A 16,503-nucleotide genomic window follows, 5' to 3' on the forward strand; every position below is an offset into this window, starting at 1 on the left:
TGGTTTTTCCTTTTTTCTTTTGCATTAAAGGTCTTTTTAAAATGTTATACTGAATCCCAATACATAATATAGATATATCAGAGCTGCTGTGGTTGAAGCAGGAGTGGAGGCCCGGGGTTCTGCCTCCTCAGCAGCCCTGCCCCCACAGGGCTCCCATAGGAATCTCTGGGTAAACCTAGAACTGTAGAGAACAAAGAGAGAACACAGTACAAGGAACTAAAAGTCCAAACATTTAGAGTGTGGCAATGTCTATACTTTCATCTATTTTAAGTTTTTCTTATTATTCATGATGTGGATAAAATACCTTATTTCTTCTCTTACTAGATGTATCACTTGTTTTTTGTCTTTTTTTTGGTTTCTACTGGTAAGAAAGAATAAGATGAACCGATGATCCCCAGGCTTTTATGACCTTTTGATGTTTTCTATCCATGGGGAAAAAAGTCTCAAAAACCTATTCATCTTAGGCAAATCTCAGTCCCAGGCACCATCCCAGGGTTTTAGGGGTTTAGACCCTTTAAATGACTTTAAGAGAGCAAACTACATTGTCTATAACTCCTGGATGATGAAAAAAACTGTATAAATGTCAGCATCGGACCTACGGTCTGGTCTGTAAGAGGAAGATGAATGCTAGAGAAGTGAAAACTGCTCATTCATTCAATCATCTACCCACCCATCCATTCAATAAAACCATCCACCCATCCATTCTTCCTTCCATCCATTCAACAGGTACTTCCTGGGTATGTATACAAGAGCTTCTCAAGAACCAGGGCTTTGTCTCAGTCTTTCCTGTGTCCTCTACAGGTCTAGCATAATAAGCACAAAGTACATGCTAAAAAATTGTGGGGGTCAAAGACTTTGTTCTTGAACTCATGGCTCTAGACTCTCAGAGTGGGCAGAATGACTCCTAAACTTTCTACTCCAATTGCCAAGATAAACACGATAATCTTGCCAGAGCATCCTCATAGCTAATCCATATTTCTCAGCTGCAGCTTAAGCTTAATTCCATCTTTCTGGCCTTTGAATGGAAGAAAACCAGTCCAGACTGTGGAGTCCCTAAGAGAAAGAATGAACTTTACACTGTAAGACACAAGACTAATTACTTTATTAGGTGCATTCTATAAGTTGAAGAGGAGAATTTTTGGCAAATAAATAAATAAATAAATAATCAAACAGAGACTTTGGGGCCCGAGGAGCTCAGGAAAAGGGAAGCGGAGTCTTTGCATAGTTCTAAATGAACAGGAGGTGGCAGCAGTAGGCAACGCGGATTCTCGGCAGAAATGCAGCACTTGCAAAAACCAGGGACAGAAGGCTTTGAGAAAAAGGAGAAGGTCAGAAGGTGACTAACTATTTCTTTTTTGTAGAGACCATGATGTGGAACATTCATCCTCTCTACCAGGGGCAGGATGCGGCGTCCTACATGATCTGCCTGGGCATCCCGTACCCTGTCATGCCAGCCTGGGAGGCTCCCTTGTTGCTGCCCATCTGCAGGCCTATTACGTTCTGTCCCTGGCGAAGCTGCTCCTCGGAAAAGCCTCTCCGATTCTGCTGAGCTTTCCTGGACAAGGAAAGTGAGAGGGAATAATGTCATTATGACAGTTTTCCAATCTTTTTCAAGCTATGCAATTAGACAGTCTCTCCTGGGGGTCCCCAAGTAGATCAGCAGGTCCTACCCTGAGCCGTGGTTATGAGCTATGGCCCTACCCTGAGCTATCTATGGCCCTACCCTGAGCTATCTATGGCCCTACCCTGAGCTATGGTCCTACCCTGCACTGTGGACCTACCTCAGCCGTGAACCTACTCTGAGCTATCTCCGGCCCTAGCCTGAGCTGTGGCCCACCATAATGTGTGAGCTCCCTATCTTTTAGACGCCCAGGTGTTTTCCAGAATTCCAGCAAAGAGGAGGGCAGAATCAGTGGCTACCTCTCTGGGGAATTCACTCTCAGCTTTCCTCGTTTCTCTTTCTCCCCACTCTCCCTTCTTCCCCCACCACTTTAGGCCATCTCAGACTTCTAAGAAGAAGCCTGCTTCTTCTTACCCTTTCTCTCACAGCTACCTCAGGCCTTTGTGAAAATTAAAATTGGTTCTCTTACAAAGCACATCATTAATCCCACCCCCACTTTCCCTGTATAGGGCCAAGATGAATATACCATTTTAGAGCCAAGGGGCCTAAGAGTTAATGAGGGGAAATGTCTCACTCTAGATTAGAGGTCTGCAAACTTTGGTAAAGAGCTGGATAGTACACAGTTGTGGTTGTGTAGCCACATGGAACATGGTAGTTCACTAATAATACAGACACTAAAACCAGGGTTTCAAATGGCCAATATCTCAGAGGTTTTCAGGGCAAGCGTTCTTTAAGATGACATAAGCTGGTAACTTTTTTTTTTGAAATAACTGTCAAGGAGAAGAAAAGGAGATCATGGAAATGAATAATCAATTATTTGCCACAGGGCACTCTTTTACAACTAAGTTATCCAGTTTAAGCTTCCTGCCTACCCTACCCTCTGCAAAAGAAAAGAAAAGAAAAGAAAAATCACTTGAAGAAAAGGCCCTTTACTGAGAGATAACCATATAATTTGTCATCCAGACTAGGATGCTGTTGAGAGTGAAAGAGAGTTCTATTAATAAATACACTGGGACAACAGAGATATTAACCATAACTGTTCCAGACAAACAGGACATATTTACCCTTTATTAAGTACACAAACAAAAGAAGGAAGGAAGGAAGGAAGGAAGGAAGGAAGGAAGGAAGGAAGGAAGGAAGGAAGGAGGGAAGAAGAGAAGAAGGGAAGGAGGGAAGGAGGGAAGGAGGGAGGGAGGCAGGCAAGAAAGCTCAGAACTGGCTGAAGTCATAATAAAACCAAGTTCAGACATGAAGCCACCTTCAAGAAAGGCCATCCAGTCCTGCTGAGCCTCAGGAGAAACAGAACCTGAGTAGAGCTGGAGGATGCAGGTGTCTGGTAGAAAAGGCCCAACCATTTCTGCTCTGGCTAGGTTACTGGCCTGTACAGAAGCATCAGTCTTTCATTGCTTTGGGGAAACTCAATTGTGGAGACAGCAGTGCTTGGTCCTGGGGCTTTGTACATAAATCCTCTGTAGAGTTCCAAGGCTTCAGACCCTCCCTCTGGTTAAAAATCACCTTGTGGGCCAGGGAGCAAGGAAGAGACTTTTACCTGTGAAACCAGGATGGCTCTCCCCGATAGCAGCCATCATCCTTGGTGACTGCAACACTGCCTAAAGCCATCAGGGTCCTCTGCACAGCTGCCATGTCCTTCCCTGGAAACCAACAAAGAGATTAAAGCCAAGCACGTGTCAGAGCCAAGGAATGCTGGAAGGATACAGCTGGACACCCAGGAGGGAAGTTCTGATAGAAGGCTGCGGGTGACCACATTCAAGGGGGCAGTGCTGTCAAACATCTGCCAAAGTGGCCATAAGACAACCATACCCAAACTTCTCAGAAAGGAACAAAAGGTAACCTGGTTCATTATTCTCTATATGGTACATACCAGAGATACCAAGTTTCTAATCCATTCATAGTTGCTGTATAAATAAAATCATCCATGTGCATCAAATTGAGTATTTGCTTTGCTCTTTGGGCCAGAGGTCTGGCAAATGAAGAACAGCAAATCAACACAGAAAGCACTCAATGTGACACAAGTGATAGGCCCTTTATTTTGTGCCACTTGAAAAGAGCTAAATGGAGACAATAAACAACTGGCTTGTGTGTGACAGGGAGGAGAGCAAGGGAGAGGGATGTGCAGTGTGGCCCCTGCACAGTGGGATGGGGAGCCCTGTTACCTAAGAAGCCCAGTGACCAGTAACCCGTGGAGAAAGCAACTGGGCCCTACAAGTCAGCCTTTCCTCCCATCCTTTCTCCTTTCTTCTCTTCCAGCTGACTGACATGTCCTAGACTGAGACGATGCTACTGTGGGGGTGGCCTGCAATTTAGAATCAGATCAAAAGTCCATGCAAGGCACCAGGGTGGAATACAAAAGCTAGAAAGCATAGGGTCAAAAGGGAAGGCAGCATCTAACCTGGTGGGGAACTACGAAAGTTAAGGGCAAATATTAAGGCTCTCTTTAGACCTGGTGAATCATCTGCAGTTTTTTGGCCCAGCTGCTGCAGCTCAGTCTCTGGGGAATACAGAATTACAGGGGAAAGGCAGATGGAAAGTGAGAATGGAGTATGAACTGTAATAAAATAAACAATTAAGCCCTTCAGAGGAACTCCAGTTCAGGATCTTCATTTATTCGAAGAGGAGGGAGAGAAAGCTGATCCTCTCTCTCTCCCCTGTGCCCCCACCTTCACATTAACCACAGGGTGATTGCCTGAATCCTGAGGCCCTGTGGGACTGGGTGGTGAACACAAGGATAAAATGCTGTCAATGGATAGTCCCCCGGACTCAAGGAATAACTGGGGAGGTGGAGAATAAAGTATTTCAGAAGCAGACGGAAGGGAGAGGGCATAAGGATTATTCGGAACTAAGAAGAAACACAGAAATGGTTGTTAGAATGACTCTTCCACAGAGAAAGCATTTCTGTAATTGTCACCATATAATGGAACACTTTTAAAAAAATATAAATGTGGTAATGATTTCTGAAGGCTCATTCTGTGAAGAGATAGGGAGATGACTTGCTCTTAAGCAGCGAGCTATTAAAGGGAACCTAGAGAAATGATTGAGCAACGGAAGGCTTAGGTTAGGTTATATCACTCATCTCTACTCTTTACAAAGAGCACCCTGGATACTTGTTTCTGGTGGTTGGAAAGAGCTGTTCTGATATGTCCAGGATCTGGGAAAATGTGGGGCCTGACATCCAGCAGCGCAGCCACAGATACTACCTTGGAGCAATGGGTGAAGAAGCAAAGTTTTATTAAATCATAGAACCAGACTCCTTCACAAGTAGCTAGTTCATCCTTGGTATCCCTGCATCTAGAAAATTCCCAACAGTTCCCTTTGTCCTTTCTGGGTTCACGTAGTAGTCTATACAACACTTCTTAAATATAAGACTATATACAAGAACGTATAAGAATTAACACTTATGTGTAAGTGTTATATATAACACTTCTTGTATAGACTACTACATGAACCCAGAAAGGACAAAGGGAACTAAGTTGCAGGCTGGGATAAAATATCCAGGAGCCTAGAACTATCAATACAACCCACCCTCATCCCAGGAGAGTGGAAAAGGAAGTGATTACACTTGAGAAAGAAGCCACTAGGGAAGCAGGCATTATTTGACAGCAAGAAATTGGAATTTTTTCCTTAAGAAACTTTCCAAAGCAAGATATTTTATATAAATTATAGGGTAGACACTGTATATATAATCTCAACCTCATGGAGTTGGGATTATTCCTCCTCATGTGTGGATGAGAAAACTAATTCAAAGAAGTTAATTAACATGCCCAGAGTCACCCAATCAGTTAATAGAGCCCAGCTCTAGATCAGACCTGTCTGAATGCGAAGCCCTTGAACAATCCACCATGCCACGCCGCCATCTCCCATGGTGCCCATTGCAGGCTGGATGAGGAAGCACATTCCTCAGTAGGAAACAGCAATCAGGGATGATCTGAAGGGGTCACAATGGCTGTTTTATGCCAGGCCAGAGGAGACACACTGAGGGGGATAAAACTGGAGCACAGATTTCAGACCCTATAGAATCAAGGTCACCAACCCCAATGTCCATAAGTCTTTGAGTGTTTTTGTCTGGGTTTCTCCATGTCTTCATCCAAACAAGACTGAAACAAAGAAAAGCAGTGAGGGCCTCACTACTGATGTTCTGCCCAAGTGGTATCGTTTGGACGTTTTGTCCTCTCCAAATCTCATGTTGAAACGTGACCTCCAGTGTGGGAGGTGGGCGTAGTAGGAGGTATTGGGTCATGAGGGCAGATCCCTCATGAATGGCTTGGTGCTGACCTCATGATAATGAGTGAGTTCTTATGTATGAGTTCACACAAGATCTGGCTGTTTAAGAGCTTGGCACCTTTACCTTCTGTCTCTTGCTCCCTCTCTCACCATGTGACATACTGGCTCCCCTTCACCTTCCACCATGATTGTAAGCTTCCTGAGGCCCTTGCCAGAAGCAGGTGCCAGCACCACACTTCCTGTCCGGTCTGCAGAACCATGAGCTAAAATAAAATCTCCTTATAAATTACCCAGTCTCAAATATTCCTTTAAAGCAACAAAAATGGACTAGTACACTAAGTTAATGATTGCCAAGATTCTAAATAACATTATGACCAGAAATCTGCCTTCTGGAACCAGTTCACATCTAGCTTATTTTCTTGTTATGTTAGTCTTGTTATATTTCCTAATTTCAGCACTCTTGGACTGACAAGATGGGAAGAGGGCCTTTTTCCAGCCTTCCCTCTCTTGCTGTGTCAGTTCAGAAGCCCAGATCAAGTACCATTGGATGAGAGTGGCACACAGAAGGAGTCAGGGCCACTTGTAGAAGCTGATTTCTGCAACTGGGGATCAAAAATTTAAGTGCATAAAAAAGCACTGAGTTTAAGGAAGCTCTGTGATGTGCACCAAGTATAAAACAACGAAAGGCTGGGCACAATGGCTCACACCAGTAATTTCAACACTTTGGGAGGCTGAGGCAGGAGGACTGCTTGAGCCCAGGAGTTTCAGGCTGCAGTGACCTATGATTGCACCACTGCACTCCAGACTGGGCAACAGAGGGAACCCCTGTCTCTAAATAACAATAAGATAAATGAAATAAATTTAAAAACAAGAAAAGCTAAACTAGTCATATCACAACCAAGCATCATATCTGCCTAATGACGAAGACTTCAAAATTGTGCAAGTACAAAAAATGGCCGTACACAGCCTGCTTCAGAGCAGGGTTTCCCAAGCTTCTTGGATTATTTATGGGAGTTGGCCGGCGGGCGGGGGGCGCATCTCTTTTAAAATATGCATTTTGAGGTCATTCTCCTGAGAGAATGGTTTGGTAAGTTCTGGGAGTCCATATTTTTAATAAGCTTCCCGGGTGATTCTTATCTTCAGGCAAGTTTGAGAGTTCTAGGTGTTGCCTGGTGATTTGCAAACTAAACTGATCTTCAGGATTACCCGATAATCTTAAATATTCAGATTCTGGGGCAGTCTCCTGAGATGATTCTGAGGCAGCCAGATGGACAGGCAGATACTACTCTGAAGCTTTGGTTTTCAATGTTTAAAAACATCCCCATGTCTGCCATGTGGTAAGTACTAAATAATATTTGTTAAGCAATAACTCCTTTCTTCAGAGATATCTTCCACAAAGTCAAAAGTAAAAGCGATAATTAGAAGAACTCTGTTCCAAGTTGGAAGTCAGCCCAGAGTCCTGCAGCTTGGAATGGCTTTGCTCCCTGACAGCCACCCTGGATGCTTTGGTAGATTGCTGGGGCTCCTCGAGTGAGCTGGAAAGCCACTGCTCCAGGCCATTTTTCCAAGAAAAGAAAAACATTCCTCAAAGAAGGATCAGCTAAGTGTTGGTCATTTTCTGGATGGAGGGATAGCAGAAATGAGATAAAGTCTGGTTATCTAAGAGCTGGTGGAATCTGAAAAGCATACCTACTGTATGATTCCCACTTTACGACATACTGGAAAAGGCAAAACTCTTGAGACAGTAAAAAGATCAGTGGTTGCCAGGGTTGAGGGTGGGAGGGATGAAAAGGCAAAGCACAGAAGATTTTTAGGGCAGTACTTGATATGATACTGCAATGATAAATACGTGTCATTATACATTTGCCCAAATGCATTGAATGTATAACAGCAAGAGTGAACCTAATGTAAACTATATATTTTGGATGATGTGCCAATGTAGGTTGATTACTTGCGACCTGTGCTACTTTCATGGGAGATGCTGATAATGGGGAAAACTGTGCATTTGTGGGGAGAGAGGGCATATGGAAAATACTTGTACCTTCCTCTCAATTTTGCTGTGACCCTAAAACTGCTTGAAAATATTAGTCTTAAACAAAAAAGGAGTTGATGGCACGGTAGCTTTCTCTGTCTCACCTGGCAAGCCTTTTCAGCAGGAGTTACCTAGCAACTGACAGCTTGACTTGACAACACAGCGCTCCCTATTTCCTACATTATCACAAGGTAATGTTATTCAAAGTGTGATCCTGCACCCCACATTACTAAGTTATAACTCCTGGGGTGTGGGACTGGAGGTTCTGCATTGTAAGGCCCCAACCCAGGTATCCTTAATGCTATAAAGATACTTTAACAAGGATTTTTATTCCCTTAAATTCTTTATTACTTCCAAGATATCTTATGTATGTCTATGAAAATAAAAGTAAATGAAAAGGATAAAGAAAAAAGGTAAAAGAGAAGTCATCTGGGTGCGTCAACTTGGACTGGACAGTCTCTACTTTCTATTTCTACTTTTAATACAAAAAAATCAGTCTTGCAGTCAAAGTTCTTTGTCTCAGAGCTATTATACTTCTATTACATATCAGTCTTGACTCAGCCTTGTAACTCTTAGAATACTGGCTTTTTCCATCTTTCTTGGACTTACAGAGAAAGTAAGCAGTCGTGTATGAAACCATGTCTTATTTCCCTGAATAATAACTTGGGCCTAGCTTCCAATTCTCCAGTGAAGGGAGACCAAAATATTGCAACAGTCAAGGGAGAAATATCAGAGGGGAGGTTGGGTTTGCTCTGTGGATTTTATAAATGTTTGTTGCTTGCCTCCCTGACTCCCACTGCTCTGGGTGGTGGCTCTTAAAATGGGGTTCCCAGACCAGCAGAATCAGTATGGTCTGTGAATTGGTAAGAAATACAAATTCTTGGCCTCACCTCAGATCTAATACTTCAGAAACTCTGCTGTTGGGGTTTAGCAGTCTGTGCTTTAACAAACCTACCTAGTGATTCTGATGCATGCTGGCATTAGAGAGCCACTGCTAAAGGAAAAACCCACCAAATACGATTGTCAGCAGCCACTTGAAATAAATGCAGTGACGGCTGCTCTGATAGAAATCGAGGCTTCAAGGCTGGGAGCGGTGGCTCACGCCTGTAATCCCAGCACTTTGGGAGGCCAAGGTGGGTGGTTCACGAGGTCAGGAAATTGAGACCATCCTGGCTAACACGGTGGAACCCCATCTCTACTAAAAATACAAAAAATTAGCCGGGCGCGGTGGCGGGCGCCTGTAGTCCCAGCTACTCGGGAGGCAGAGGCAGGAGAATGGCGTGAACCCGGGAGGCGGAGTGAGCCGAAATCGCGCCACCGCACTCCAGCCTGGGCGGCACAGCAAGACTCCGTCTCAAAAAAAAAAAAAAAGAAAGAAAGAAAATAAGGCTTCGAGCAGCAGACACTTGTGATGTCTCAAGTCCTTACAGGTACTTTACTTACAAGATCCCAAGATATCTGTCATGCTGTGTGAAATATCTCTTCACTCTTGCTGTTGAGGAATGACACACAAGGTGACGCCTTCCCGGAGAATATATTTGAACCTCCAGGCACTTTCAGTGTAAACCACGCCTCCCTAACTCCCAGTCATCAAGAGAGGGGAACAGGCACGACATCATCATGTGTCCAGGATCCTTCTCAGTAGGATTACTAAGAAGAGCCATGAGACTGATCGATCTGCAAGTCTTACCTGCTCTGACATTCTAGAATTTTATACGTTCAATGCACATCAAGTGGTTACACAAATGAACCAAAAAGATCAGTTGCTGAATGACTAATGGTGTGGGGGGGAAAAGTCAACATTTATTAGGTGTCTAGTAGGCAGGCACTGTGCTAGCTTCTTTACATAGTTAATCCTTACAAAAATTCTACAAAAGAGAGGCATTAGGACTGTTCACCAAGAAGGGAACTGAGGCTCTGAGAAACTAAGCAACTTAAACAAGGTCACACAGTTAGTATGTAGCAAAAGAGATTTCAACCCATCTACCTGACTCCAAAACTCATGCTCTTTCCAGTGTAGCGGAGTCTTCTGTGTCTGGAATTGGTAAAGCAATAAATTACAGGGAAAGACATCAAGAGGGTAATGACCACAAAGTGGAAGAAACGCTCAATAAAGTGACTCCTAAAGTCTGGTCATTGGTATTAGAGAACAGCTGATGAAGTAAACTCCCCACAGCTGTCAGAGAGGGCAAAGGTCATCCAGGCAACCCCCCCCCCCCCCACCAGCTCCTGTATGTGGCCACTAAGTCCATTTGTTCTAAGACAGAATGTGTGTTTTTCCAAACTTACTCTTCCCTCCCTTATTTTCTGTTAATCTTAGAAAAGACAAGTCAATGACAATAATAATTTCTACATTACCAACTTTTATTATCCTCTACTATCATCATGAACCAGACTAAGCACTTCTAATGAACTATCTCATTTACTCTCCATATCAACCCTGTGAAATAGACATTATCCCCACTTTGCAACTGAGAATATCGAGGCTTAGAGAAGTTAATTGATAAGTGGTAGAACACAGGATTGTCCAGGCAGTCTAATTTCTGACTCAGGAGCCTGTACTCTCCTGTAATACCTTCCAGGATAAGCTTGCATTGCAGTCTTTCTGTCCCGCTACTAGACCGGAACACTCACTTGCTCTAAAATGTTTTCTCTCTCTCTTACACACACCCTTCCCTTTCTTGCTCTGCTTTTTCTCCCTTTCCCACTTTCTGTCCACGGAAAAGATGCTGAAGTCTTACCTGCAGAGTACTTTCTTCTGAATCATAGACAGCTGAGATGGCCCCACCCCTGCCCTTTCCAGGGCACCCATGGCAAATCCAAAAGTAATCTGCCAGGCCATTCACCTTCTGTTATTCACGAGAAGACTTCCCAGGCCCCTTCCATTCCTCTAAGCCACCCTACGTCTTCTCCGTCACTGAAAGCAAGTGGTCACCCCAGCTCTGCCCTAGGGGGACTTCAGTAGCTTTGTCTATAATGTCCCTGTGATTGTGTTGTTTTTCTGAACCATTTAGCTTTGGATTTCATTTTAAAGCCTTGACTCTCGTATTCCAATTACCCTGCAATCTATTTGAAGTATTTCACCTGGGGTGATTAAGGATGGTGGTACGTCTGGGGCCTCAGCCTATAGAAGTGATTGAAGCCTAAACAAGAAGGCATTTGGCAAGCCTGGGCTCCTCCAGACTTACAAGTTTGCAACATCCAGGCAGCCTGGAGAGTCACAGGGCAGCTGTGGGCAAGCAGAGCCCTCACTTGGGAGAAGACACTGAGTAGGGAAGATGGGAGACTGAGAGCTGTTGGGCATGAAATACCTGCAGAGGAGGAAAAGAAGCTCCTAGGCAAGGAGGGCTGGAGCCACAGTGGCCACAGACACCACAACCAAGGTGCAGGGAATCCAGAATTAATGTAAGTTGATATGTGAGGACAGCATTAAAACCACAGTCAAGGTGGAGAATAGTAGGGAGAATGTGGGACTAAGCTAAGCAAACAGCTAGTCTAATAGCTGTGTGCACAAACATGTACCCCCTCACATGCACATAGACACATAACACATGCCAACTCTGCCCCGCAGCATTCCTTTGATTCCAGTTTTCTTATGTCACACATGAGTGACAACCAATTCTTGCAGAAAGGACCCCAGCCTCACTTGCTTAGTCTGCTCTGCAGTACTGCCAGCCTTCCCCTGCCTCTCCCTGCCTCTCTGCTCAAAGCAACCCACTTTTCTACCTCCTGCCCTATTGAATGGTGACCAGCATTGGCCTAAGCTTCAGACAGTATCCCGGGGAATATCAGATATCCTCTCCAACCTATAACAAATCTCCCTGGACTTCGGTCCTCAATTGCCATTCCATGGAGGGAGCCATCAGACCCTCTCAGGGCCATTTGGAAACTCCGAAGCACCTGCTTTCCTATTGACAGCTCTCCTGTTCGTCCCTACCTACTGCATGACCTGCCTACAGTTCTTCCTGCTACCTGTCAGTCCTGCTGCCCTTGGAGTGGACCTGCTCTCTTATTTCCTTTAAAGCCCTACTTTTCTACCCGAGGGCTGGGACTCTTAGTGTCTGTCTTGTTCCCCTGGAGCTGACTGGCCCATGGTCCTGGCTCAGGCGACCACACTCATCCCTCCGGGCCTCCCTCTTCCTTTAGAGGAGTCTAACACACAGGTCTGGGGCAGGTGGTATATACCTCCTCCGACTGTGTACATCAGGGACCATTTCTCCCTACACTCCTCCACACTTGCTGTGAGCACCTCTGAGGAGTAAAGTTTTACCTTTGTGTTCTTTGTAAAAAGAGGGAGAGGCAAGTAAAGCATCCTCAGTAGCATGAAGACAGGAAAGCTCTCAGAATCCTCACCTCCCACAGACCTCCTGGCTTCTTCCTCCTCCTACACACTTCCTGCACTTGGTGGGGTGGGGGGACTCATCCGGGTCCCTTCCATTCACACTGACTCTCCACCCTTCTGTCCCACACAGCCCTGAATCATCTTCCTCCTCCTCCTCCTCACCTCCTCCCCCACCTTCTCTTCATCCTCATCAGCTAGTCACCATTATGACTCAACAGCACACTCACGGTGTAGGTGAAGGAAACTAAGCCTCCTGGCCCAAGAATGGGTTGGCAGACTAGTTATGGCTCTATTCTTTGCTGTCAGAGAGCCCAGGTTTGAGTTCTGGCTCTGCTATCTCATGGACACAAGTAACCATGGGCAAGCTTCAGTTTCATCATCTTTGAAACGGGAAAATTAAAAAACATTTACCTCGTAGGATTGTTAGCAGAATTGACTGGCATTATGCAATAAAGCACTTGTAAAATGCCTAGTGCACAGGAAAACATCAACAAGCAGTAACTATCTGTATTAGCTGGAAAAAATCATCATAGTTTTGATCTAGGAAGCAGGGATCAAATCTCAACTGTGAAATTACATGAGAATTTGGAGGCTCAACAGCAAGTTCCATAGACTAGCCTGGCCTGCAGTTTTGAATATCTGAATTTCTAAATAACAGCAAACCACAAGGTAACTAATTAGCATCTTAGGATTTTAACCACTCACCTATGAGGGAAACATGCATTGCTAGCTCTTTGCATGACGCCGAGGATTAAGGAGGCAATTGTGTCTTTATAAATCATAGTGTGATGAGTAGTAGAATGGTCCTCTGATGGAGATCTATTTCAACCGTCATCTGAATACCCTTTAAAATACCATGTCTCTCCATCAGGGGAAAGCTACCCCATTCTCACTGTCAACAGAGCCATTTGGGTCACTGCCCTGGGGATCCTGTTGGTTGGGCCACTAATGACAGCCAGTGACAAAGAGCATGTGAGAGCAGAGTCAATCTGACAGTCCTGCTCTGACTAGTTGGTATCTCCTGGTGCCTCAGGCAGACCTAGTGGAGAAGGAACACAGTCACATGGTTGGGTATACACATTTTCGCTAAAGGAGACACTAACGACACCATGACTGTAGTTCCCAAATTCTCTGGCAGTGTCTCCGTTCACATCATGTCCCCCAGTGATGGCAGATTATTAAATATGTCCAGGAGTGTGATTTGATTTCTATGCTTTTGTAAGATTTCCTCACCAGGTCAATTCACAAATGTGAAGGAAAAAAGCAATTGTCACACTGTGAGCAGAATGCATGTCCTAGGCGTAGTCACCAAGCTCCCAGATCACGGTTTAACAAAAGGTGGGAGTGCTATCTATTTCTCAGATTGACAAAATAGCCCCAGATGGCTTTGTCTATAAGCTGCAGCTGAGCGAGAAGCACACTGGCCTGGCCCCTGCCTCCCTTCTCCTCTGGTAACTGTGATTTGTTATGGGAGGGGTAAGAGGAATAAAAGGCATGTATGTCACCATTAGCTTACTCTAGCTTGAGGCTTCTGTTTACATTAGTTGCTGAGATCCCCTCTGTGTCCGCAGGGTGTGTGTTCCATTAGAAGAGAGTAGCTCCTTTTAATAGAACATAACAATGGGGAAGGCAAACAGTGCCCCCAGGATAACAGCTGAGAGCATCTTACACACATCAACAGGCACAGGGAAGAACACTGTGAGCAGTTTTTACAAGGAGATGGGGCAAAGGAGAGAAGAAGAAAAGAACAATCCCGAAGGCCGGAGGGCTGTTTACCTTCCCATAGATCCACCGTCTGAAAGATGTCAGTAGTTCTGACACCATAGGTCTCCGCAGCTTTTAGGAACTGGGAGATTTGCTCCATCTGTTTAAAAGCCATCTTTGACTCTGAGATCTTCGGTATGGGCTCTTGTCCTGGTGGGTATAAACTATTTATCAGCTTGCACAGGACCTGAAGTGGGAGGGGAGAGACAGAATCAATGTTTCTGTTTGTATTTACAGGTCAAGAATGAGAAGCGAATCCTGCTCACATGGGGCACTGCTCATCCAGTTTGGGCAGGAGCAAGTCATGGGGCCCCAGGAGGGCATGGGCTCAGGGCTGTGTAGCCAGGCTCCTGTACTAAGCCCCAAAGACCCCCCAGATGACCCCTTTCCTAGCTGCTCCTTACTACAGAGATTCCTGTAGCCCAGGAGCACCATTCCCTCCCTGTTCCTCCCTTCCTTCTTCTGGAGGAAGGAAAGAATGTTTACAGATAGGGAATGACGCGACGTGATGAGGACGTGATTCCAGACTTTCAAAAGAGAAATGACTTAGTGGCTCCTGAGGTTGGCAGAGCTCAAATGATAGAGTCTAATATTATTTCTTCTATCAAAAGGCAAATAAGAAGAAGGCTGCAATTTACTCATCTCATATATTTTAATAATGTGTAAAAGAAGTGAATGTGGTACCTTTTTCCCAGATATATATATATATATATAACCCAAGCTCTGGGCAACCCAGCAGAAGCACTGGATAGCAGTTATGTAACAGTAAATCACAGGCTGCAGGAAAGGATGGGCTTGTTTGGATCACAGAGCCTGCGGCCCTCAAACCCTCAAACACACACAAGCATCTGGTCAGAAAGGCAGTTAACAAGTAAGGACTCCCTTCAGTTTCATGAGGACCCATCCACTCAACAAACAGACACTGAGCACTTCCAGGGTGCATGGCTCCCACAAGAATGTGAAGGTGGCTAGTCCCCCTCCTCCCTCCTTTGTTTTACTGTGTAACCAACGCGTTCCCCTGAGGAAAGAAATGGCCCCAGAAGAGCTGATGCACTAGGAAGGCTGGGGAAATCACAAGGACATACTTACCTCTATTCTCATTAGAAAAATCAAAACGGCTTCGAATTTGCCAACTCAGAAGGGAGATGTGATGCTAGGGTGAGTGGAGAACCCCCAGGCTAGCTAGGGAATAGTGCATGGAGCCCAAATCTTCCAATCCTGAAGAAATAAAGGCATTCCCATCCCCTCCTGGTGAGACACAGAGCTTGGCAACAGCAGCCCTTCCCGCAGCCTTACGTTAAAAGAAAGGGCCCTGGAGGGTTTCCCTGCCCACCGCCCCAGCAACCGAGATCGCTGCCGGCCTTACCGTCCCGTCCATTAACCATTTCTGAAAATGGGCCCTGCCGGGGGACGGGTGCTCTATGTCCTCTGCGCACTGCAGGATGATCCAGTCCACCAGCTTGTTCTCCAGGTCCGCATCATACTTCTGCTCGATCTTCTCCTGCACCTCTCGGCTTAAGCCATAGCTCGGGCCCCTGTTAGCCATCTCTGGAAAGAAGAGAGGACACGCGCGGCATCCACACAATAGCAGCAGCAGGCTCTGGCTCCCTGCAGACGGGGCTGGGATATGGCTGGGCAGCCTGGCCCAGCAGCAGCAAAGCGGGCAGAAAGCCGGGCGTGGTTTAAATCAAGGAGCCAATGAAGCCAATGGGGTTTCACCTACAAACGGGAAAGAAAAGCACAGCCAAGCACCAGTAACTCTAGAATAAAGCTCCGGCCGGTCCAGGGGGGCTGGAACCCCCCTCTCGATCCCGCCTATCAATGAGACGAGATGATATAACACGGACTCACAATCAAGTCTGAACCCCCAGGCAGCAAGGGGATGGGTGGCGGACGTTTCCTCCCCCTTCTCAGTAGCACTTTGCAAAGGCAGAAACCGTGAGATCAGGAAGAGCAGGTAATTAGCAGGCAGGGAGGAAGCCTCCTTTCATGTTGAACTGCTGCTGCTGCCTCGCGCCTGGAAGAATAGCACATTGATTTGATTTTCTCATGGCTGAGATGGCTCAACCAGGGCCGTTGCTAAGAGCCCTCCAAAAAGCCAGCCCTCTCCTGTGTCAGTCAAGCCCGCCTGCCTCCCTCCCGCTGAGAGCCTCTTTCTCATCTGCACAATTCTTTCCCTCTTCTGGGGAGACTGCCGATTGTCTACCAGGCCGGCAGCTGCACAAGGGGATGAGGGCCTGTGGGAGGGTCCGTTCTACCGACTGTCCATCTGTCGGGAATAGCCAAGCCAGTTTCCCACTGCCCTGAGGTAACAACTGTCTGGCAGGACGGGAGAGGAGGGACTGAGAGCTGCTATCATTTACTCGTTCAGCTGCCAGCCCAACTTCACCCAGAAACTTTCATCCTGAAACTGTTGTGCTTTCGTTTGACTAATTCAAGGGAGATATTTTTTTCATGCTACCCTTAACTGAAAGACACTAAGAGCAAGTTTTCTAAATTATTGTT

At 45.7% G+C, this 16,503-nt stretch overlaps 1 protein-coding gene across 1 annotated transcript; it reads right to left on the reverse strand.

The window, feature by feature from the left end:
- Nucleotides 1-1,080: 1,080 nt before the first annotated feature.
- Nucleotides 1,081-16,276, reverse strand: TAGLN3 (transgelin 3). Its single transcript, XM_017887772.1, has 5 exons — nt 15,850-16,276; nt 15,365-15,717; nt 14,011-14,185; nt 3,171-3,273; nt 1,081-1,555 (listed from the first exon to the last, which is right to left on the reverse strand). Exons 2-5 carry the CDS (start codon nt 15,542-15,544, stop codon nt 1,414-1,416), a joined length of 600 nt encoding a protein of 199 aa, XP_017743261.1. The 5' UTR covers nt 15,545-15,717; nt 15,850-16,276; the 3' UTR covers nt 1,081-1,413.
- Between the last annotated feature and the right edge of the window lie 227 nt (nt 16,277-16,503).

Source organism: Rhinopithecus bieti, unplaced genomic scaffold (assembly GCF_001698545.2).
Source record: "Rhinopithecus bieti isolate Rb0 unplaced genomic scaffold, ASM169854v2 scaffold_17936, whole genome shotgun sequence".
In the NCBI taxonomy this organism is placed as follows: domain Eukaryota; kingdom Metazoa; phylum Chordata; class Mammalia; order Primates; family Cercopithecidae; genus Rhinopithecus; species Rhinopithecus bieti.

Excerpts from the sequence above, each read along its gene's own strand:
- TAGLN3 (XM_017887772.1), bottom strand. The coding sequence starts at position 15,544 with ATGGCTAACAGGGGCCCGAGCTATGGCTTAAGCCGAGAGGTGCAGGAG. Across the intron at positions 3,274-14,010 it reads GACGGTGGATCTATGGGAAG|GGAAGGACATGGCAGCTGTG; the intron begins GTAAACAGCCCT and ends GTTGGTTTCCAG. Across the intron at positions 1,556-3,170 it reads GAGCCATCCTGGTTTCACAG|GAAAGCTCAGCAGAATCGGA; the intron begins GTAAAAGTCTCT and ends TTCCTTGTCCAG.